This window comes from Palaemon carinicauda, chromosome 6 (assembly GCF_036898095.1).
Source record: "Palaemon carinicauda isolate YSFRI2023 chromosome 6, ASM3689809v2, whole genome shotgun sequence".
NCBI classification, from domain to species: Eukaryota; Metazoa; Arthropoda; class Malacostraca; order Decapoda; family Palaemonidae; genus Palaemon; species Palaemon carinicauda.
In genome coordinates this window covers 132,805,104-132,829,103 of record NC_090730.1, presented here as the reverse complement: position 1 = coordinate 132,829,103, position 24,000 = coordinate 132,805,104, and the positions used below count along the sequence as shown (strand labels likewise).

At 32.9% G+C, this 24,000-nt stretch overlaps 1 protein-coding gene across 1 annotated transcript in view; it reads right to left on the bottom strand.

The window, feature by feature from the left end:
- LOC137642190 (intraflagellar transport protein 81 homolog) overlaps nt 1-24,000 on the bottom strand; it is a 108,733-nt gene that overhangs the window by 27,264 nt on the left and 57,469 nt on the right. The window contains exons 4-13 of the mRNA XM_068374732.1: nt 23,091-23,271; nt 17,796-17,951; nt 16,877-17,072; nt 12,272-12,435; nt 9,747-9,830; nt 9,439-9,558; nt 9,026-9,232; nt 8,656-8,845; nt 4,931-5,055; nt 1,025-1,173 (exon numbers count right to left, since the gene is read on the bottom strand). Coding sequence (XP_068230833.1) covers nt 1,025-1,173; nt 4,931-5,055; nt 8,656-8,845; nt 9,026-9,232; nt 9,439-9,558; nt 9,747-9,830; nt 12,272-12,435; nt 16,877-17,072; nt 17,796-17,951; nt 23,091-23,271 — 1,572 coding nt within the window. The remainder of the gene's footprint in view (nt 1-1,024; nt 1,174-4,930; nt 5,056-8,655; nt 8,846-9,025; nt 9,233-9,438; nt 9,559-9,746; nt 9,831-12,271; nt 12,436-16,876; nt 17,073-17,795; nt 17,952-23,090; nt 23,272-24,000) is intronic.

The window sequence follows — 24,000 nt, the reverse complement described above, 5'->3', positions numbered from 1 at the left end:
AAAAATATATATATATAATTCTCATGGAGTATACTGGAAAACTGCCCTTGTAAGGAAAAAAAATCATGCCTCTAGAGTAGCCAAGGAGTCTAAGGCCAATATAGTTTAGAAATTCAGATGCATGGCAGAGAGTGTAAGATCCTCAATATATGCTACATGACAACAATGCTCAGAAGCTTTCAAGCTCACTGCTACAGTGGGGCCATACATCAATATTTCGTTGAAGCACACAACAAAAAACCTCCATTAAATGACCTTATCAGGGACACTGACGTTGTTCATGAGAAGGATGACTTTAGGAGTCTGGTGAATGCTTTATCAGTGTTCATCAAGATTCAGCAGCCAGTGCTGATCATTCAAGTTTCATCACACCATGTTCTCCCCTCTGGTATGAGAAAACCCTGCACCTTGTCTCCAGAACTTATCTCAAAGCCTTAAGAACTTATGTTGTGGACTATGTTCGGAATACAGCAGAAATTTTTCTCAAGTGTAAGGTCTTTGGAACTCTAATTGGAATTTTGATGCTTTATTAGAGATCAAGTTCTGTTCATAATAATTTCATAAATTGTTGTGAAAATGTTTAAATTTTCATATTAATTTCAATAAAATATTGGCAAACTGGTAATTAAAGTTTAAAAAATAGTTAGGAACCTTTCGGTTAACCCAAATTATGCATCTATTGCTCTTTTATAAAGAATAATATTATTACATTAAAATACGCAATTTTCTGTGTATTTATGATAAATAAAATAACCAACAATGTATGAAGAAATTGTGGGTTATTTCATTTATAATAATATTGTTACATAAATATTTAAATCCATCGCAAACTATTATAAATGCTTATGACACAATCAAAGGAGGTAGATCAAGAGTTATTAACATTTATCATGTTTCTTAAAATTTTCAGTCCATAATGAATGATGATAACACCAATATATTACATGATATTCTTTATGCTCTGATGATATATTAAAATTCTATGGCACAAATATTTTTCAATTTTAACATCATATGTACTTACCTTAGTGATTTTTTTCTGTCTTGGGGATCATTTGAAAGATAGAGTTTGATTTCCTCAGTAGCCTGATGTTGTTTAAAATTCAAAATTTCTTTCTCTGCAACGCCTACGTGATACTTTGTTTCTGCTTTCCTAATTTCATCTTGCAAACTCTGCAAATTCAAATTACCATATTACCCATTCATTATAAACAGTTTCCATATATGATATCTTCATATCATTTTTTAGATAAGTTCTTAGAGATAAAAATTAATCTTAGCTTAAAATTTCTCCCTAATAGTTGCACAGTACATACTTTATCTCAAGTTCAATTTGGATGATGTACAAAAATCTCCCTAACAGTTGTACAGTACTTTAATATCTCAAGTCCATTTTGGATGAATTGCAAAAGTAGCTGTGCATGAACTCTTATGTTGTCTTTGAAAACTTTTTGGCAAAAAATATACAGTGACAATTTGATACCACTAATTATTTGCTTTCTTATAACTGATACTTCAACTTAAAAGTTAAAACCACGTAGTAATCAGTTATGATATATATTTATTTTTCTATAAAAGATTTACTTTGAATTTATATACATATAATTAATGAATAAAACCCACTATATTGTAACTTGGAGAAAGTCATTTACCTTGATGCTTCCACTTTGTATAGGACAACAAAAGCGTTCTTGATTTAGAATTCAAATAAGCTTTCACCTTATGAGTGCTGTTTGAGAATGCTACTTTATGATCAACATAGAGCTTTTAAAACCAATCAATAATAAAATAGCTGTTCATAATAAATAAACCATTTCCTTAGATAGCCTTATGCATTGGTTTACAGAGGTCAATCTTATCTCCCATTTACCAAAAAGACTCCTAGGAACCAGGAGGTAAGAGATAACCCCACCAGTAATGGTAACATTCATACATTTCTCACTTTCCACGCAAGTACAATGGTTAAGATCATCCAGCTTAGCTACAAACTAGTGTTTTCTTTCTCAACTGCTACATCCCATTCTCCAAAAAAATACTTGAACTTTCTGAATTATGCAAGATTCCTTACTAAAAAGCAAACTTCCTTCAGGTTAATCAATTAAAACATTTTGCTATTGTAACTTCCACAGGGTACCATAAGGAATGAACACTTAGGAGTTGGTTTCACTGTGTGGTCTCCAAAGACTTTCTTGTAAAAGACCAGAATAGGGAATTAATTATGGAATAAATTCTAATGCTTTACATACTGTATTGATACACAATTTTAGTTGAATTGTTTAACTTCAGTTAGGTTAGCCTTAGTGTGGAATTAATTTGTTCCCAAAAACCTTTACAGTATATGATAGTTTTATTAATAGGAGAAATAATAATGGAAAATTGAATGTCATAATTTTTATTACAGTAACTTCTTTTGGAGTATTTTCACTTGTAAGGCATAGTTTGTGAATATACAAACATACCTGGAGTGGAGATGTTCTCTCTCCTCTCCAAAGGCTTATTAGAGAGCAGGGGAGGTACTAGCATGTAGTTCCCCCCACCCCCAGTGATTCGATCCTCCTTGATATATTTCCTATGTAAAAGTATTAGAGGAAGGGGATGGTTACTCAAATTGAACCTTGAATTGGATATGCATCCTTTTTATACCCATTGCCTTTCAAACCACGATTTTAACTGCTATGTAGTAAGGGAAAAAATTATGACCTAGTTATGGCCCCCTTACCTTACCTTTTATTTGTTGAAGAGGCATAATTAAGGGAAGGGGTTAGTCTCCTGGGCTTTTTAGTTTTTCAATCAAGTTAACCTCATTCTAATTTCTCTTTTCTTCCTGTTCGATAACGATTGATGTTCACATTAGATATGATTTTACCTTTTCATATCTACCAGTTCTGTAAGTCAGAGGTTTTGATTACTTTATAGTTAAGGAAAAGAGTATAACCTAGTTATGGCCTCATCTTTGAGATAGTAATCAATTAATGTTTTCAATTGTGAATTTTATATCATATATGAATGAAATCAAAATTATCATTAGTTTTAGGAGCAAGTGTCTGTGAGCTAGCAGCATTACAGAGAAATAAGGAGTTTATCTCCATCATTCCTGACCATCTCCTAATTCTGACTCAGGGTCATCTGTTTGCCCCAAAACAAAACAGCTCTTCAGAGGAGAGATCCTTTCTATATTACGGTCTCAAGAGCAGTGGATGGTAACCTCTGTACAGCGTCTACCCAGCAATTTTACCTGCTGAGATCCCCATCCACAGAAGGTAGTCTCTTTAAAAATACCCAGATTAAGAAGTCCTTATCAACTGTATTCTAATGACTTTCCTTATCAAGATAGCAAATCCTTTCTCCTGCCCTAAAATCCCATATGAAAAAAATTGCTTCATCATTGGATTTTTTTTTGCTAAGATGCAATTTCAAGGCATCTAGAGCCTTGTGTTGGTCTGGCCATAGGTTGCTTAAAAAACACTACCTGAAATAACTCCAAGCTGTACGAAATGTGTGCATGGTACTCAACTTATTTGTGGCACCTATGAGGGGAAATTGGATAAAAGAGGGGGCACACCAACCAGGTCCATCAGAAAATAGCATATTGACAGGTATCTAGTTTCTTCGGAGTTATTCCCTTATGAGGCAAGTGTCAGACATTGGTTTTTCTTCTCACCTATACACATTTGATTAAGTTGTTTGATTGCCTGTAGATGGTTGTCCATTACACATGATTCTACTATGTTATTGCTTTGCTATTGGTTCTTGGAGACCACAAAGCACATTAACCTAAAAAAGTGGTTTTGACAAAAGAGACATTTATTTTTGGGTGAGGTGTTTTGTGGTCTACACTACCCTTCCTTCTTAGTACACTCGTGTAAAGAAGAGAGACTTTAGATTCTCACTGTCAGTATGGAAGATGGCAGCTTGGCACAATTTGGTGGGAAATTATCATTGTTTCTAGTATCAATACATGAAGTCCTTGGGTTACCATGATATAGAGTTACAAAAATTCGCCGTTACGAGCGGGCTCCCATAAAATACTTAACAAAATCCTTATAACACAATTTAGAGTTACAATGTTTGGTTTGTTGATACGACGAACTACTTGCCGATGCAGAGAGCAACTAATGGCATGGAATAATGTGTCATGCATCACTTAAGCATTACTTCACCATCTTTCTTTACGATATGCTTTTGAGATTTTGGTGCTGCTCTTTTTTTGTATTTTTGCGTCTTTTTTTGCAGTTCATCATGTCTGGAAAGCATAAAGGAGACTTCTGATGGTAGAGTGTAGGCCAACCAGAGGAATAAAGGTAAGTAATTGTTACATAATATATACTATATTACTTATTTTCTACTAATACTATATGTGTAGAGACAACACTGTATAGGGTACAAATATTTGTATGTAAAGGGTACAATAATTTATGAACACTAAGGGATTGTTTCCTCTCTTTCTTAAAGTATATTATACATATACAGTATGTCTGTATTTTTGTATGTATGTGTGAATATGTGTACAGTACAATATATAAAATCCGACTTACAACGAAAATTGACTTACACCATGGCGTAGGAACGGATCTCTATCATAACCTGACAACCACCTGTATTGGTTTTTGTTGATGACATGTCATTGGTTGCCAGATGATTTGAGCATTGAAGGTGTTTTGATGGATACAATAGTGTCTGAACTCTTTGGTCTTCCTTATGCACAATGATGTGCTTTGCAAGTTGAAATACTGGACCTAGAGCACGGAATACAATATTTCTTTGATAGATGATGCCATATTGGATTCCCTATTCTAGCCTTTTTACAGGAAAGTCCTTGAAACATACAGCACCTCCAAAAAATTGCTTTTTCCCAATGTTTTACTGACTACTTTTTGTGTATACCATAAACAGGATTTAAGATTTTCTTTTTATTTAAAAAGAGCCTTACCTTCACTTCCTGTTCTAATTTACCCAAGTTAGTTTCAAGACCAGCAGCAACAGAATCAAATGTATGTTTCTTGTCGTTGTAATCAACGTTTAAGTCCTGAACTTTCTGCCGCAAAGGTCGTAGCTCTGAAATTGAGAATATACTAAGATTCCTTTTTAAATCCACGTTTAAGTCCTGAACTTTTTGCTGCAAATGTCGTACCTCTACAATTAAGAATATACTAAGATTAATTTTTAAAAAATCATTTACTAGGTAAATTACTCATTTCTGCCTCGTGAAAGTCAATTATATTTGTATCACCAAAGGCTGACCAGCCAACCTTTAAGGAAAAAATGCAATCATGATTATTGCTAAGTAAGAACTGGTCTTGTAGGGCTAGACCTTCACTTTATCATCTAATTTTACCTAATTAGTTTTGTTGTCCATTGAACACACTGCACTATATATCTGCAACCGGTCAGATGGAAGGGAGATGAGCATACAAATATATTTTTAAAAATTAAAGTTTAATAGCAAAAATTTACCTTACCAGAACATATATCTACTTTTCAGGAAAGTATTTAATATAATGAGGAGTCAGGATGCCAATTAGTATAATCAGAAGCATTTTAATTTGAAATTTATCATTACTTTGACATAGTGATGAATATTGCCAGGAAAACAAGTCATCCAGGTACAAAAGAATCCAGACTCCTTGAATATGTAGTCAACTGGCAACTGGAGCTAACATATGACTGAATTCTTTAGGGGCCATACTATGATCAAAACAAAGGCACTTGAACTGAAAAGTTTTCCTCTTTAACAAAAACACCATAAATTTTCTTGACTTTGGAAGCACTGTGACATAAAGATAGGCATCTAAAAGATCTACCAAGAACAAACACTTGTAGATCTTTTGAATTTAAGCTAGACTGGAGAAAGTTGTTTCAATGGAAGCCCTTGTAACTTGAAGGAAGTTGTTCAGTTTTGATATATGCAGCTGTAGTCTGTATCCCTGACAACTTGGGGACCAGAAACATGTGTTGTAAAACCTTAGAAAAATTGTTCTCACCTCATTGATAGCTTTCTTGTCTATAAGACAGTCTGCTTTTTCTTAGAGAAACTATTCTCTGGGCTGTGGAAGCAGGCAGGCAAGGCTATACAAGAATTTACTAAAGGAGGAATCTGTCATACCACTCCAGTGCCTGAAGGCCCTAAAGTTCTGCATACAAAGAGAGAAACTCTTCGCCCCACCAAGTCTTGAATATTGATGGTATTACCGTTTACTTTTAGTAGTCTCATTCTTTTCCCATTCCTCGTCCTCTGCTTGTACAAAAGGAATGTTTAAAGGGTCTTGATCTATCTTAGGTACTGACATTCCTGCTAGCTCATGGGGTAGGAGCCTTTGTTGGATTCATATCTAGCCTTTAAAGCCTAAGCAGAGGTCAAAATGCCCCTTGATCAAGACCTGTTCCAAAATTTGTGCTAACCTGATTAGTCGAGAAGATGACTCAATAGTGGAGCTGAAAAGATTCCTGTCTTTTGTAACCCCATCAATATCTCATTCAAATAAGAACTTAACTGTTCTCTTTAACTAGGGAAAGCAGTTACTACTTCATTAGCTCCATCCTCTAAAATACAGTCTAACTACTTGGAGAGCGATTATACTTCCGACATTTCCATTTCAATTCAAGGAATCTTCTACAAAATCTTTACTGGAAACTTATAGATAACCCATAATGATTAATTAGCAAAAGGAAGATTCCTATTATGATTCTTAAGCCTTCTGAGAATTTAGCCATCTTATTTAGGTGACCAAGAAATCTTACTCATGGTAACAGCCCTCGCAGTAAGCATTGGCTCTTTTGGATTTCATAGCATAAGGTGAAAGGAAAGAACCTAGTTAGGAAATGGAAAATTCAGGTTCAACTTTTCCTGTCATTTTACTGAACTTCATTCTCATAGGTTTGGAAGCCTTGGGTCTTATAAGTGTTAGGATGTATTGGTCATGCTAGAAAAGAGGCAAGAGTGTATTTCTTGACTATAACCTGTCTCAATGCCCAAATAAATAATGTAATAAAAACTGCTGGTTATCATCTAAGAAATATTGCGTTTATAAAAAAAGTACGTGGACGAAAATTTGGTAAACAAACTTGTGATAAACAGTGTCATTACCAGGATTGACTACTGCAACTCCATCTATCACAATTTACCAAGAGTGCAACTTAAGAAATTACAAAACATAATAAACAGTGGAGCAAGACTGATAAAAGGTGTCCCACCTGGAGAAAGGATCCCCCTATACCAATTGATTTACACTGGCTGCTGATAAAAGCGAGAATTGAATTTAAAATATGTACAATAACCCACCAAGTTATCAGAACCGGTCGTCCAAAATACTTGAGAGAATTGCTACATATTGCTACATATTGCACAGCCAACAAATCATGTCGACACAAGAATACTTACAGATGGCTTCAAACTATTGGAACCTAGATGCAGTATATGTTTACTGTAGGCTCCAGAGACTTTAAATATGCGGCCCTGAGACTATATAATTAAGCTCCCACAAGACATCCGAATGATTGAAGACATTAAGGCTTTCAATAGGAAACTGAAGACTTTCTTATTTCATCAGTAATACAACAGTGACGATTTAACAGTAAATGAACAATACGTGATATGAAACATTAAATACTCTGAATGAGCAAGGTAAAACGACAGTGGAGGTCCTGTCTAGAGTGGAGTTCCCCTGCTGTATGGGACCGGAAAACCAGCCGTCAAAGTAAAGTAAAAATGTAAGCCAAAATTTACATACAGCCCAGCCTCCTCCTCACCAGCAGGTTCACCTGTATCTGGCCAACTCAATGAGTGTTGTAAAAAACTGTATGCAAATATGCATTTATCCACTGGCCAACCACTGGGGATGGATACATTTTGATAAGTAGGCCAAAATAAAAACCTCTCCTAAAGGAAAGAAAAAAAGAATACCCTTTGTTCAACTGCAGTTAAAGAAGCTCTTCTTTAAATTCCTGAGAGATGCATCAGGGTTTAACCCCTGAAGCTTTTATATACATGCAAAAAAAAGTGGGTTGAGTTGGTCATGTATAATGTTATAGGTAACATATGTTTACAGAGCTTTCTTTAAAAGAAAAGTGTGATTTTACATTAGCAAATAAGTTATTAAATCAACTTAAATAATATCCAAATTGTAACTTCCCTTTTTCTCAACTCATGATCGTACACTCTGTTAAAGAGAAAAGTACTTAAACCTATAATAAACTAAGAAATATCCTAACATCAAAGGACAAAATGTTTATCCTGTATACATGTAGGAATATATATATATATATATATATATATATATATATATATATATATATATATATATATATATATATATATATATATATATATATATATATATATATATATGAAAGTGCTCCCCATGTGAAGCATAGTCCTTACTAACTTAGAATTACAAAACTTTTCTCCTACATTTTGGATGATCCGTCCATTTAGAATAAAGAAGAGGAATCAGTTGCAATATTATTTAGACAAACTTCATTTGAATAGCAATTCAATTCCATTGAATATTTCCTACTACAATTTGCTTATTTACTTGAAATGTTAGATAATACGCTGCTCCATCAGCACATAAAACTTTAAGCATCTAAGAAAATCAAAACTTAAAAAAGTAGACAATAAAGAAATAACTATGAAGCTCTGGTATAAGATGTCTTTACCTTTGATTATTGGTGCCAAGCGAGCTTTTCTTTCAGCAATCTTGTGATTTAACTCCATAACCATTCCTGACATTTCCTCCAAAGTCTGGCCCTTTCTTTCATCTACTTCAGCTTTCATTGATGACACTTTTTCCATGTTTTCCTTAGTTTCTCTGAAGCCAGACACCCCCATTTCTGATTCCATTACATTCTGTAAATACACTGATAGGTAAGACTGGAAATTCACAAAGTATCCTCTAAAATACAGTTTCAACTGTTTATACAATGCAATAAATAAAAATGATAATAAAACTAAATTTATAGTAGTTATACTGTATACCTCAAATTTCAGTTTTGTATTTCATAGAATTCTTTAGTAAACAGTACTGACTAGTTGCTCCAACATATGAGCATCCTTGGATTTCAGTATTTCTTCTGTTCGACTTAATACTCCAAACTCTGCACGAAGTTCACTTAATTCTGCACGCTTCATCTTGTAGACTGAACTCTTCCCTCGAAGTTTATTAACGTAACGTTTAAACTCTTCGCCACGAAGTACTTGCTCTCCAGTAAATTGCTTTAGCTGTTCTTGTTTCTCCTATACAGTATTATCAAATATATTAAAAGAATCAAAGATGTTTTATTAACTGTACAGCAAACAGCACAATAATCTACAATTATTTTTAGCTATATAAAACATATAAAACATACTTTCAAGTTATATTCCTTTAATTAGTAAAGAATTGATAAGCAACATGCACTTTTTTTTTTTTTTTTTTTGTGAAATTATTTGAAACTGCTTACTTTCATGTCCTCTTGCAAATTAGTCAACTCATTTCGTAACTCATTGAGGCGTTCAGCCGTCTGTTCTTTCTTTCTAGTAATAATGGCTGCATTTTGTCGGAAAAAAGACAGCTTTCCCACCTGCAAAATATTTTTTATATCAATAACAATTTGTTCAGTATCTAAGTATCACAAAAAAGTAATTTATATGACATGATTACTGGATTTTTGACTGTTTAAGACCTAGTTCACTGGTATGCAGCTCTTAGATTAACCAACTACTGGATATAAAATTGATTTAGATTATCATTTCATAAAATTTACAGTACCTTGCTTTCAGGGCTTTCATCTTCCTCAACTTCTTTTATACGAGCTTCATTCAAGTTGTTGATTTCATTGGTCAAAGATCGTATCTGTTGAAGAAATCAAGCACGTATATGATTAAGAGTATGGGTAATCATAAATTATCCAAAATGGCCCAGTATCAAAATCATACTAAAGAAAGGAAAGTAAAATTTTCTTGTTAATTAGGTAACTTACAAATGAAACATTCTGATATAACATTTTCGCAAAAAAAAAAAAAAAAAAAAAAAAAAAAAAAAAAAAAAAAAGGAATAAAACCTAAATAAAACACTGCTGCTTATTATTCATAATACTGTTACCATGACATCACTAGATATTTTTAAAATTTCTTAAATACTGTGAAGACTTTTTTATCAAATTAAATTAATCAAAGATACCTTTTTCAGTAGAGACACAGAAGGGTGATATAGATTCCCTTACCTTCTTTAACTGAATAAGACTTTTAAGTTATACGCAAGAGACATATCCAAATGTCGCTCATTCTGCAATATCTTCTTAGCAATATCAATCCGCTCAAACCATTTTTTTCCTAAGCTTTTGTATTTCTTAATAATTAAGTTTGAGTCTTCGGGAAAAGATTGCTAAGAAGTCTTTTCTTCAATCTTCTCAGAACTGAAGCTCGTTCTTAAAGTCTTGTACATTGGCAAGTTACCATACAGGTGAGAATCCTCCTCATTCTCTTGTTTCTTAACAGGACTCCACTTTCATTCCTTTAATAGATAATAAAAGTTCTTTAATCATATCAGGTAGAATGTGTTGGTTAGCTAAGGAATTTTCTGCTTGGACAAGGCTTAGGACATATTATAGTATTTTTACTTTGAATATTCCATTCAAAGAGTGGTTTATTCCACTTCTAAGGAAATTTATCCAGTTAACTATGAAATCTCATATTTGATCCCATGATACCTCCATCTAGTTTTGATGGATGACACTTCTAAATTGACCCCTCTTTTTACCAATTTTGTCCTTAAAAGAGGGAAGCCAGTTTTGTCTTCACAAGCCTAGGTCTCTTTCAGACTCTCATAACCATTCTTCCTAATCCTTTCTCCTTTCTTAAGGTCTATCTTAGATAGTGATAAGCCAACACAAGAATAACTTCCAAGTCACAGCCATTTAATCATGTATTCTTAAGCTCTTAGATCTTTTCTTCTACCTTCTTCTCCCTCTTCTTCTGAACCTCTACTTATACTGCTCTCTCTCAATTCCCATCCAGTGGACAGCCACTTTCCAAGTTTTCTTTGTTATCTCTTTCTTCCAGTAGGACATTCTTTGTTATGAAAATGTCTTGTGTCTCTAGCAGATGAAGACACTTTCGACCTACCTTTTTCTGTAGGAATTAGGAGCATCTTTCAGACATCCTGTTTGATTCTCCTTGCTTTATATCATCCTGCCATTCCTCACCAATTATCATATTTATAGGGAGCTTCTTACTTTTATCACCTGATCATCTTTTGTTCACATCATCTGATGATTCTGGGCCATCATCTGCTTGATAAGCAGAAAACATCATTGATGACTGATGTTAAAAAACACTGATGACCCCAGTTCAAAACTCACAATCTACTAGTAGTCTTCTCAATAGAATTCAGTCACCCAGGCTGCTAAAAGCCTTATTGTAAGTGGACAGTGACACATCTTGTCCTTCCTTTATCTAAAGACTATATTACCAGCCAGCTAAACTCTAGAGGAACTTGCACCAGAATGTAATTCCTTGAAAGGTAACTCAGTGAAATATAACTTAAGATAGTAACAATAAAATTTCATTGACAATCAAAAGTACCCATCACACCTCAATATTTAAGAGCAGAAAACAAAATAATCAGTAAAAATAACATTAGAAATTGCACTATCATTGTAATAAGACCCTTTTATTTCTAATAATCATAACCTATGCAACGTGAATGGAAAAACCCAAGGAAATAGTAAGAGGAAGATAGCATCGGAATACACCCTATACTATGGTAAAGATAATTTGCAAACGTGGGAGTATAAGGCTATGATGCCTAAGTTATGACACAACCCAAGGTTTGACAACACTGGTTAGGTGGTCAATATCCCAATTCAATTTTATTCACTTATTACTCACTAGTTATAGCACACGAAATAGATAAAATATACCAATACAGTTGATATTCCTTGTATATTGTACCTAAGTATTTATATTTCCTATTTTGCTCAGTCATTTTCAAACGTACGCACCATCTGCAAGCAGCATAGCCTCCAGTTATTCACTCAATTAGCCGTGAATGCAATTCTTTGGTGCAATCCTCAAGTCTAGTTTGCAGAACCTAAAGTGTATCGATAAAACTGTGATTAATCATGAATGGGGTGCATAGTGATTGTTTGATTGATTTTGAGTGTATAGTGAACCTAACTATTGACCTGTTTGGTGAATATCAAAATCCAACATTAATAATGATAACACTCACAAAGAAGTCAATCTTTATGCTTTTCTAATCACAAAGTTTATTTATAATTTGCCTTTATTTACCTGTTTGTTAACAGAATCCAGTTCATGTTGGCCCATAGCTGGTTGTGCAACTACACGCTGCAATATATCTACTCGTCTTTGTTTGGTTTTAAGCTCCTTTGGAAGTTTCTCCTTGACTATGTAACTATTGACATTCACATCTTCTTCCAGCCTTTGCAGCAATCCTGTTACAATGAAAATTAATTAAGTGACTAAGATAGTACCTAAAAATATAGCGGTAAAACTTATTTGTTTCAAAACTAAAGCTTCCCAGACACCTAAAATCTCTATCAGACAGTTGCATTGAAAAAATAAAGATGGATTCACATCTATACCTTGCAACTGTGTGTTTTCACATATGCAATAAGGTGATTAATGAATTTTCCCTCAGTTCCTGATATGGAAGAGATAACTGCAGTTTAACAATCTCTATGGCTTCTCATCAACTACCAACCACCTTCATACAGTCAAATATTTCCTATTCATGACCTCATTATAGTGTGCCATCCAACATTGCCTTTTTTTCATCTTCAGTTGTTATAAAAGGTAATTTAGGCTAGATAAAGGAACGGAGATCCTAGGACAGTGAGGGATTTATGGACTAACTAGGAAAGGGAAGGGGCAACTAGACCACCCAAGGATGGTCTCTAAGGCGGCAGAGAGAATTAATCCAGGAAAGAAATAATAACTCGTTGTTAGGGTTGTGGTGGCATTGTGGTAGCCTCCTTGCCTGGTGATCGCCGGACTGTGGTTCGAATCCCGCTCAAACTCTTAAGTCTATCTGCTGAGTCATCAGCAGCCACTGCCTGGCCCTCCTTGGTCTTAGCTTGGGTGGAGAGGAGGTTCGGGTCCTGATCATATGTATATATGGTCAGTCTCTAAGGCATTGTCCTGCTTAATAGGGCAATGTCACTGTCCCTTGCCTCTGCCATTCATGAGCGGCCTTTAAACTGTACCAACCGTGTGTCACATGATCGTACATAGTTCATTTTGTGCTTGCATCTTCGCTCTCCCCTCGCACTAAAAAGAACCTGAAAAAACATGTCTTGTTTTTCTCATCGGTAACGGTGTCGATTTTGAACAGGATATTTCCATAAGGGCGTCGGCTTTGGTCATCAACCTTCTCTTGGCCCGTCACATTGGTGACCCCGGAGTGTCCCGCTCCTCCCACCTCCCCCCCCCCCCCCCCCCCGCCCCTCACCGTTACTATGACGCCCTCAAAACATATCTTCTGAAGCAGTACTTTCCGTCGCCAGCCGCCCGAATAGCAAGGCTTTCTCGGCTCTCTCAACAACCATTGGGGGACCAAAGGGCTTCGCTCGCCCTCAGGGAAATGACCAGTATCACTCAGTTGCTTTCATCCTATCTTTGAGTCACATCCTTCTCTCGGCCCGTCACAAAACCTTCAAACAGACCAATCTCCATTTTTGATGGTTACATGCTTCTTCTTCTTTGCCCTTGTAGAGATTTCATTAATAATTTTTTGAGTGCTCCTTATTCCATAGCCACTCCCTAAATTCAGCCTCATCTGCTTTCCTGTCTAAATATTCTCTCCGGTCATTCCTAGCTTTTTTTTCTCTTGACCTCACTAACAATACTGGATTACTTAGCATGCTGTACCTTGTAATTTTCATTACTTCATCTAACACTTTCAACGATGAATTTCTGTCTTTGTCTCCTTTGTACAGTATACCACGTATCATTTGATATCCAAGGCTTTTTCATTGTAACTGCATGTTCCAATACTTCACAACCAATTGTCTGATATATGTTCTTAATATCACACCATTTTTCATTAATTGTCTGCTCTTCGTCTCCGAAAGTCTCTAAACTGCAAATCGATTTCTACATTCAATTACAAAGGTTTCTCCGTGCTTATCTTATAGAAGGTAAGTTGTATCAATCCTAGGTATTCTGTCTATATTTTGGCTGGGCGCTTTCAATTTTAATTTCAGTGTGACAATGAAGAGCTGGTGATCACTACCAATATCTGCACCTCTATCGCTCCTTCTCTCTTCATTAATTGCTGTGTGATCTATTTGATTTTTGTAATTGCTACATGGTAAAGTCAATGTATATTTGTACATGTTCTTGTGCTGGCAAAGAGTAACTCCAATAACAGGATTATTTGTTAAACAAAAGTTATAAAATGTGCCCCATTTTCATATGCAACTTCGCCACGACCTTAAACACCCATCACATTCTCTAAACCTTGATTGTTTTTCCTACTTTAACATTGTCACCAATCACAATTTTCATATCTCTCTCTGGGATCTCATCTATTTCACAGTATTCATCTTTCTTTTTTCAAGGGAATAATTTTTTGGTGCACAGCAAACAATAACTGTATATATATATATATATATATATATATATATATATATATATATATATATATATATATATATATATATATATATATATATATATATATATATATATACATATATATATACATATATATATATATATATATATATATATATATATATATATACATATATATATATATTGACTTGGTCTAAGATTTCTTTACCAATCCTCTTACAATGTTTTACTTAGGGCCAAGATATCTAAATCATACCTGTACTTCATAAATTCATTCTCCCAATCTGATTCTCGATTCTAACATTCCAAATACCTATCTTTAATTTTTCGTTAGTATTTATAAACCAGAACATTCTTACCATCCTGCTATGCCCGGAAAAGGAGGCCAATCTGTCTTTTTCTCTTTTCATAGACTGACTAAATCAATAGAGGATTAATTGGCGAATATCCTTCAACTGATTTTGAAGTCTCATTGGCAAGTTCTTTGTCTTAAGCAGTACATATCTAAGTAAGGCGAGCGACCCCTGCCAGTCCATACTAATTCCATTAAGATTATAAGCCAGGTATCAGGAGTAGAAGCCAAAAGGACATCTTGTCTATTGCATTAAACCCAATCTGTTACCCTGCTGCCAGTTGTTAAGGTATACAGAACTGTTCAAATGTATTTGGCTGTACAGTCTCATTGTGGTTATACTGAACTTTATTATAAAATTTAATGTGGAGTTTTTGTAGGGTTTTGAACAAATTAGGCGATTTACATGTAAAATGTGACACGTAGCATGAAATTTTTACGATACGAAAGCCACTCCACAATTAATATATACATATATAAAATAGACACACACAATGTATATATATATATATATATATATATATATATATATATATATAATATATATATATAAATATATATATATATATATATATATGAATATATACTATATATATATATATATATATATATATATATATATATATATATATATATATATATATATATATATATATATATATATATACTGCATATATAACATATACTATATATATATATATATATATATATATATATATATATATATATATATATATATATACACACATATATATATATATATATATATATATACATACATAAATATATATATATATATATATATATATATATATATATATATATATATATATATATACTGCATATATAACATATACTATATATATATATATATATATATATATATATATATATATATATATACATACATAAATATATATATATATATATATATATATATATATATATATATATATATATATATACTGCATATATAACATATACTATATATATATATATATATATATATATATATATATATATATATATATATGTATATATATATATATATATATATATATATATATATATACTGCATATATAACATATACTATATATATATATATATATATATATATATATATATATACATATATATATATACATATAATTAAATGATAATGCATCTTAGTGGCATTTATACATCAAAGACAGCACCTCTCTGGACAAATTGAGCTACAGATAGTTTTCAAGATAACACAAAAAACTGCATTTGATTTTTTTCCATTTCATATTTGAGGTCGACGCAGGTTTCAAATCACATTTTAACAAGATTCTTCGTTAGGACTTCATTTGTTGAATAATGGAATTACACTTCAATATAAAGGCTATGGGGGTGAAAATTTAAGATACAAAGGTATCTGGATACTGATGAATTAAAACCTTAAGATTCTTTGAAATGACAAATTTTCGAGATTAATTTTGAATACATAAATTACTTTTTATACGGCATTACAGAATGTCATCTCCACCTTTTCCACGAAGCTTACAATTCCAATTTTGCAACAGGATTGACGTTGGTTCTTCATGGACGTTTTCTCTTGTCCAAAGCAATAAATTACAAAATATGAGCATAATATCTAAACATAGAAATCCGTGTTGATACGACTTCATTATTTAAATAATTGGACGTTGATGACTTTTTGTATTTCCTGTTTGGTATTTTAGATTCTTACGAGTTACCAATACCAATTAATACTATTAATTCTAGAACTGATTTTGTTGTGTATCAAAAAGGGTAAGTTAAACTTTAGTGTAGATTTCTATGAAGAGTTATTTGGTATTGCTTATAGGTAATCCTGTATCCCCTCTTTTATTCAATATATATGGAGTTTCTTCTCTTATTTCCTTAAACAAAAACAATGTAGACGTCAATCAAAATAAATAATTTGATAATAATAAATTACCTTCAGGTGTGGTTCCCATCCCTGCTTTGCGAATATCCTTCAACTGATTTTGAAGTCTCATTGCCCTTTGTTCTGATAACTGTATAGCATCCTTTAGATCAGATTCCTGTTGCTTCATTTCTTTCTGCCGATCTCTTTCAAGCCTTAAAGCTCTGGCAGATGCCAGCATGGATTCATGATTAGGAGTTCCCTCAACCTGTTTAATAGATAAGAATTTATACACTTGAATTTACAGTAAAGAAAGTACGGGATAAATCTTATAATAAAGAAAATACATGATACCTTACTAACGAAATAGATTTGCCAAACAGTGGCTAAAAGCTATGGATTCCTCTTATCAACAATTAAAAGTTACAGAAAACCATTGAACATTTACACTAAAATCTTTGTTCATTCCCTTTATTTTCCAGAGTTCAACACAAGCACTATGTAACTTCTACCAAAATTAATTTCATAGTAAACGCTTCTAAAAAGAGATGAAGAAAAATCCAACTAATCTTAAAACAGTGTCAATATGATTATGGTTTTACAATTTATACATGACACTTAATGCATCCTGTAAACTTATAGAATCTTACTTTTTATGAATTTGTCTACAATAAGTTTACACTATCTTGGTCAGTGCTTTAATATGCATAACCCTAACATAACATTTTTATGTTCTCTATTATTTAATACAAGTAATTCATAACGTATAACACTAGCGGTTTAACCATAATGCCATTCCCTATTATTGTTGACAATTAAAACCTCACTGTTAAAGCCATTGGATATTGATAAATACAAGTCTTAACATGTATCACCAAACATACACTATATGAAAGCAAAACAAATAGCAATGACAGCTAACATACTGCTTTCTAATGTTACTCTCTCTTGCAAATAGGAGAAAACAAATGTCAAAATAAAGTTTATTTACCTTTTGTTTCATGCGTTCTATTCTGCGATGAACTAAGTCTCGTTCTTCTTCCATAGCAGATATATCCTTTCGTAATTCAACTGTAGAGAAACCGCTATTCTTTAAAGCTTCATATTCTCTATGAATGGTCTTGAATTGTTCAATTAGATCTTCATACTGCAAAAGCAAAGGCAACAATTACATAATTTATTAGTTAAATAGTCACTATTATAACTGATGGTTTAAAAATAATCGATCATTAGTACAAGAAAATATTTGCAAGTTTGAAAACTGCCTCTAAAATCACAGCAATGGTTTATAGCTTTTTTTAATGATTAGTAGTCTTCCTCCAGTACGTATGTACATGCAGGATGTGTGTAACCAAAATATGAGAACCAAAATATGAGAAAATGTTGTTGACAACAACAGGATGTGTGTAACCAAAATATGAGAACCAAAATATGAGAAAATGTTGTTGACAACAACAGGATGTGTGTAACCAAAATATGAGAGCCAAAATATGAGAAAATGTTGTTGACAACATGATGTGTGTAACCAAAATATGAGAAAATGTTAACAACAGACCAAAAAGTTGCACTGTAAGTCCAAGTGAATTAGGAAGAAGGTACTCTTAAGTAATAGGGGATTGCGTTTTAACCAACAAATGAGTTTCTTGGTGTAAAACGTATTGTTCCGTGGGAGCATTATTCTTATCATCAACAGCAGGAAGATAATTTCTGTACTCAGGGCTGAGTACAGAATTATATACTGTACAGTTAACAAAGCAAATATTATCTTCCCTTATACTGTATAAATGTAATGGGGATAGAAAAGGAATGAGTAACTATATTAAGATTTGATTAGATTATTTTAAAAATTGAAACTAGAGACCAATCACCAAAACCAGTGAGGTCACTCACCACAGTCATAGATATTCAAAGTATGTTAAGAATATGGAATATTATTAAAAGCACCATTCAAGCATAATAAATATCATATACGCTTTAAAAAATCTATTTTCAAGTAATTAAAATGCAGATTTCATGCAGATTCCCAACAAGAGCATCTACATAAACATATAAAATGTCAGGAATAGATTTAATGCCTATTTTAGAGCTGGCCTCTAAAATACCACAAAAATTAACATATAATAAATTCAAGCAAGGAATATCTGGCATAAGACAGTCTATGAGTGACTGAGTTAATGTGTTATCATTCTAGCAGTTTCAATTGCTAGATCCAGATTTTTTTTCCTGTCTATGAAGAATCAGATCTAGTGATATTCTGGTACAAAATCAATTAATATAGTGAAAAAAGGACGATTTCTTTAGTTCTCAGAAATTGCTAGATTTTTTTTATGAAAAAACAAAACATTTAAAACAAATATAGTTGTAAATGTATCACAGCATAAATAGGAAAGAAGGAATTGTAGTTGGATAACAGGTAGTTTCCCTCCCACTTGGAGGTAACTACTGTAAATTCGAGAAGTAATTAAAAAGAACGGTGTTCCAAAACGGACTGAATAGAAGATACAATTCACTTTTCTAGATCTTAAAATTTCGCTGGTATTTAAGAGTTCTGTACAGTATTAAATATTATTTTTATAAAGAAAGACTAACTAAATCAGAACGAAAACTTACTTATAAAGAGATCACGATATTGAGTTATAGACAATACCAAATAACCCTCAATGCCTATCTGTGTAGGCAAATGAAGTAACATCATTAAGAGAACTATCTATAAGCAAGTGCCAATCTTCAACTTTTGGACACAGAGGATATAAGCTACGCATACAATATAGTAAAACCCAACCTATGTCGATAATTGGTTCCAAAAGTCCCGAAGTGAGTGAATTTTCACGTTGGTTAAATATACGCCATATAAAGTGACTTATACGGTCCCAATGCCCTGAACACATAAAAGTACTTACAGCCTGCTTACATTTTATAAAAACCAGATACCTAAATTAAAATAAAAAGGTAATATGTGGATGTTATTTTTGTATTCAATAATTAAGGATGAGTGACGTAAAGTCAGAGTTGAACAGACAGGGCTATTATTTACAGTCCTCTTCTTACATATATAATATTCCTTCCCTATTAGTCTTAATTCAATAAATCTCACTTACAACTAATACAAAGTATAATGTAATTCCTCACAATCCTTATAAGAATATAAAGTATTCTTCCTTTAATGAATAGCAGACTTATATCGAATATTACTACTGTATGTTTCAGTAGTGATTTTTCCTTGAATAACAGCCTTAGTTAAAAGTTAGTGGGGTGGGTGCCCTCTAATATTATGGATCTTAATTCATTACAGAAAGGTAGAATGTACACATCCTGAAACTGAACATGGATTTGACTGATGAGAATTTGTAAAAAGGGTAGCCTTAAATTCTTTGATAAAGTTAAAGTCGAGACTGAAAATATATCAAACAAATCAGTGACAATCTTTTCATAAAATAGTAGTATTTTGTTCTAAATTGGCATTATTTATCATCATCATCTATGTCCATTGACGCAAAGGGCCTCTTTTTAAATTAGTACCATATTATTCTAAGTTAGTTCCATTTCCTTCTAAACTAATCCGAGTCTGAAAAGTACCAATTTTACCACCGACATTTCTATTCAGGCTGTGATAACCTACCGGTATGATGTACAATGCTAGATTGTTCCTGTACTAATGTAATACTCCCCATAACGTTAAGGTTTATTCGAGTCCATAGAGGTAAACAACTGTCTTGTAAGTGAAACAAAATCTTTTACAGTATACATCAATAGGTACCCTCACTAATTCAAAACAATGTTCACATCAGTGAAGAGAAAGGAAAAATTATAGGGCCCATTATTAGTCAAGTGCTAGATTCAGAAATGGCACCAAGGCACAAGACAATGCATCTATAGGCCTGACTCATGCTTTTGTTACGGATCCCAAGATGGTACCAAAACAGGAGTTAATAAAGAAGCTTACATCACGTGACGCACACTTGTAAGAGAAAAACAAGAGGAAAAAATCAGAGATGAAATTAAAGCATGTGCTGAAGGATTTGACTCACTCTTAGACTTACTATCAACAAAAATAGGTTCAGTCAACTCTAACACTTCATATTTATCAACTTCAATCACACTATAGAGTCAACTGCCTTACTCTTGCATTTACATTACTAGGAATAACAATATGATTGGTCAACTAACATTATCAGTACACAAGTTAGGCAAGCTGAAACATCGGAATAGATTAGGGTGGTAAAGACACTTGGGACACTCATGAATGACCCAGAGGAAGACGATACGGATACTGTACTTGATAGGATAACAAAACAAGAATATTTTACAGTAATCAGAAACAACATGAGGAAATCTCAAAATTTTAAGATACATGCTGACACTTAGCAAGCTTTAAGTATAAAGCCATTAAAGCCTCTGGTGAGTAAAGAAATAATTAATCTTATCATTAAAATTCCATTACAGTATTTACTACTCATGTTCCTTAGTAGAATAAAATAAAACCTTTCACTTTGCTAATGTAGATATAACATACAATGGCAACACTAAATCTAATTTTTACTTTCATTTGTTTCTGATTTATGCTAGCCACTACCCGAGAAATATGACATTGGAATACCATACGCAAACACATAAAAAATCTGTTTTTTTACTTTTGTTCATTTCTGATTAACGTAAGCTATGTGATTACTGTTACTAAAAACTCTTTTATTGAATTCAAGAATTTAGATTTCACGCCATATTTTTATAGTGAATATGAGTAAGAAAAAAATGAAGAACATTGTACTATTGATTCTAAAATTTGAAACAAAACTTGTAAAAAAATAATTGAAGCCAGTTTAACCTTACAGATATATTCAAAGTAACTTTAGAAAATAGCTTATGAAAACAAATCCTAATTAGACATTACCTAAATATTGACTGCAATTCAGTATTAAAACAGATTAACCTATATACTGTACGATATAGAAAAATTCATAAAAGGAATGATCATGCCTTTTATCCTAACAATTTTCTCTGCTACATAACAACCTGTGGTAAATGTAATCTAATATCAATCTGCATTGGTAGCATTGCCATGTCAATAAACATTATTCATATCTGATACACTTTACTCTCACAATGTAAGGTATTGTGATAGTCACAATATAAGGGAGCGAAAGACAGAGAGCAATGAATACAGTCAATCCACGAGGCCGCATTCTACATCTGCTGAGACAGGAAGCAGCCATTTAAAGCATGCCTCATAGAACATTAAATCGAAAATTATCTATGGATTTTCCTGATGAGTAGTCCTTCATCAAATAGTGCTCTAGTATGAAATACAAGGATAGAATATTAATCATATAAAATAATACATCTGAACGAAAGAAAAAATATAACCATTAATCTTCTTTAATACATAACACAGTGTATACCTACTAGGTATATACAGTACATGGATTCAGGAGCCCGGTAAAAGATAACAGTATTTACTTTGTGTTAAACACAAAAATATTAGAAAGAAAGAGAGGCTAAAGGTAATTTGTTGAACCTTACTTTACTTCATGAAAATTATCTTAACATAAGAGATAGAGCCTAAGACTCTGTTGGTTGGTGTAAAACTACACACAATACCTTCTCAACAAGGAAATGAAACCACAGCTACCCTCATATTTCAATAAATGAATGTGGGCTTTATGGCCCAGTGCTGTGGCTGGGGATGCCAATTGACATCCTAGTGCAACTATGGGAAAACCCTGCACTTACACCAAAAATTAAGAGTGAGAATCTTTGACAAGACAAAAGGAAGGAAAAGGGAATGGAGGTACAGTAGATGCTAGCCTGCCTCCCTGGTAGGAGGTAGTACAAAACAGAATCGTAAACTACTGAGGATGATGGTCTTCTATTTCATTATGGAAACGAATCCTTCAGCAATTAATTCTGTTATCAACTTATCAGAACAAGAGGGGAAATCATACCTCTAAATACTATACCTGAATAAAGCTGACTCAAAATGGTTATAAAACACTAACACTGATATGCCATTATATACCAGAAAAAAAATAACAGCGTGACTGATAAAGTCAACTGAATAACCATGTCAATCTAAAGAGCATTGAATCATGCAGATTCAATCTTACAATATAGCTCACCACTTCCATACTTGGTAGTTCCATGACAGGAGGGTCTAGGGGACTTGATAAAGAAAAATCATAAGTTTTATTGCAAAGTCTAGATGCTTTGAAAATAATGGTGTTGAGACCTGCAGGTAATATTCACTGAAACACTATAAATATGGAATGGTTGTTTATATGCTAATACTTACTTTTATATGCACATCAGCAACATCTGCATCCCCAAGAATCTCAGCTGGGACATCAAGTTTCACCAGGTATTTTGCTAAGTAAGCTCGTTTCTTGAGCTCTTCCATTCTTTGTAAGAGCCATGCCAGTATTGGATATAAGATATGTTTGTCTCCAGAAACTAAACCCCGTCGGAAGGCACTCCTGAAAATATAAAGAATATTGTAAAGAAACAGTTAATTACACTATCCAGATATTTAAACAAATAACTCTTACTCAAAATTCCTATCAAGATTAGTTATGGACATAACATCAAATCTCAATAACTATCTATTCCATTATGCAATGGGCCTCATTACAAACTACTATATGTCTACAAGAAAGATATAACAAAAACACTTGAGAGAGAGAGAGAGAGAGAGAGAGAGAGAGAGAGAGAGAGAGAGAGAGAGAGAGAGAGAGAGAGAGAGAGAGAGATTTACCAAATTGTTATTTTAATCAAGTGAAAACTGTTCATCCAAAAAAGCTGGTCTGAAAAAGTAATGTTATTAGTTAGTTTCTTAAATTCTTAATACAGTACCTGTAGGATAAACAGAAAACCAGGAAGCATTTTCTTCCCAAAGGTTTGCATTATTTTTTTCTGGATTTTCAAGTTCCAGTACATTTTAATGTTAATATTCAATCACAAGCTTTAATCACAGGAACTGGTCATATTTTGTCCTCACTAAATGGCACTGGGTCGGCTGGAAAAGTCTTCTTCAAAGAGGGGGATCAAATTTCTTAAATTACTGTTATGTAAGTTATTTCAAAAGAAATGCCATAAACCTACTATTAGTTTACTCTTCTTTATTTGGTTGCTATTACGTTTATCACTTTATAAAGTCTGCCATAAATATTGGTTGACCTACATTCTAAAATAGCAAAATATTCTAA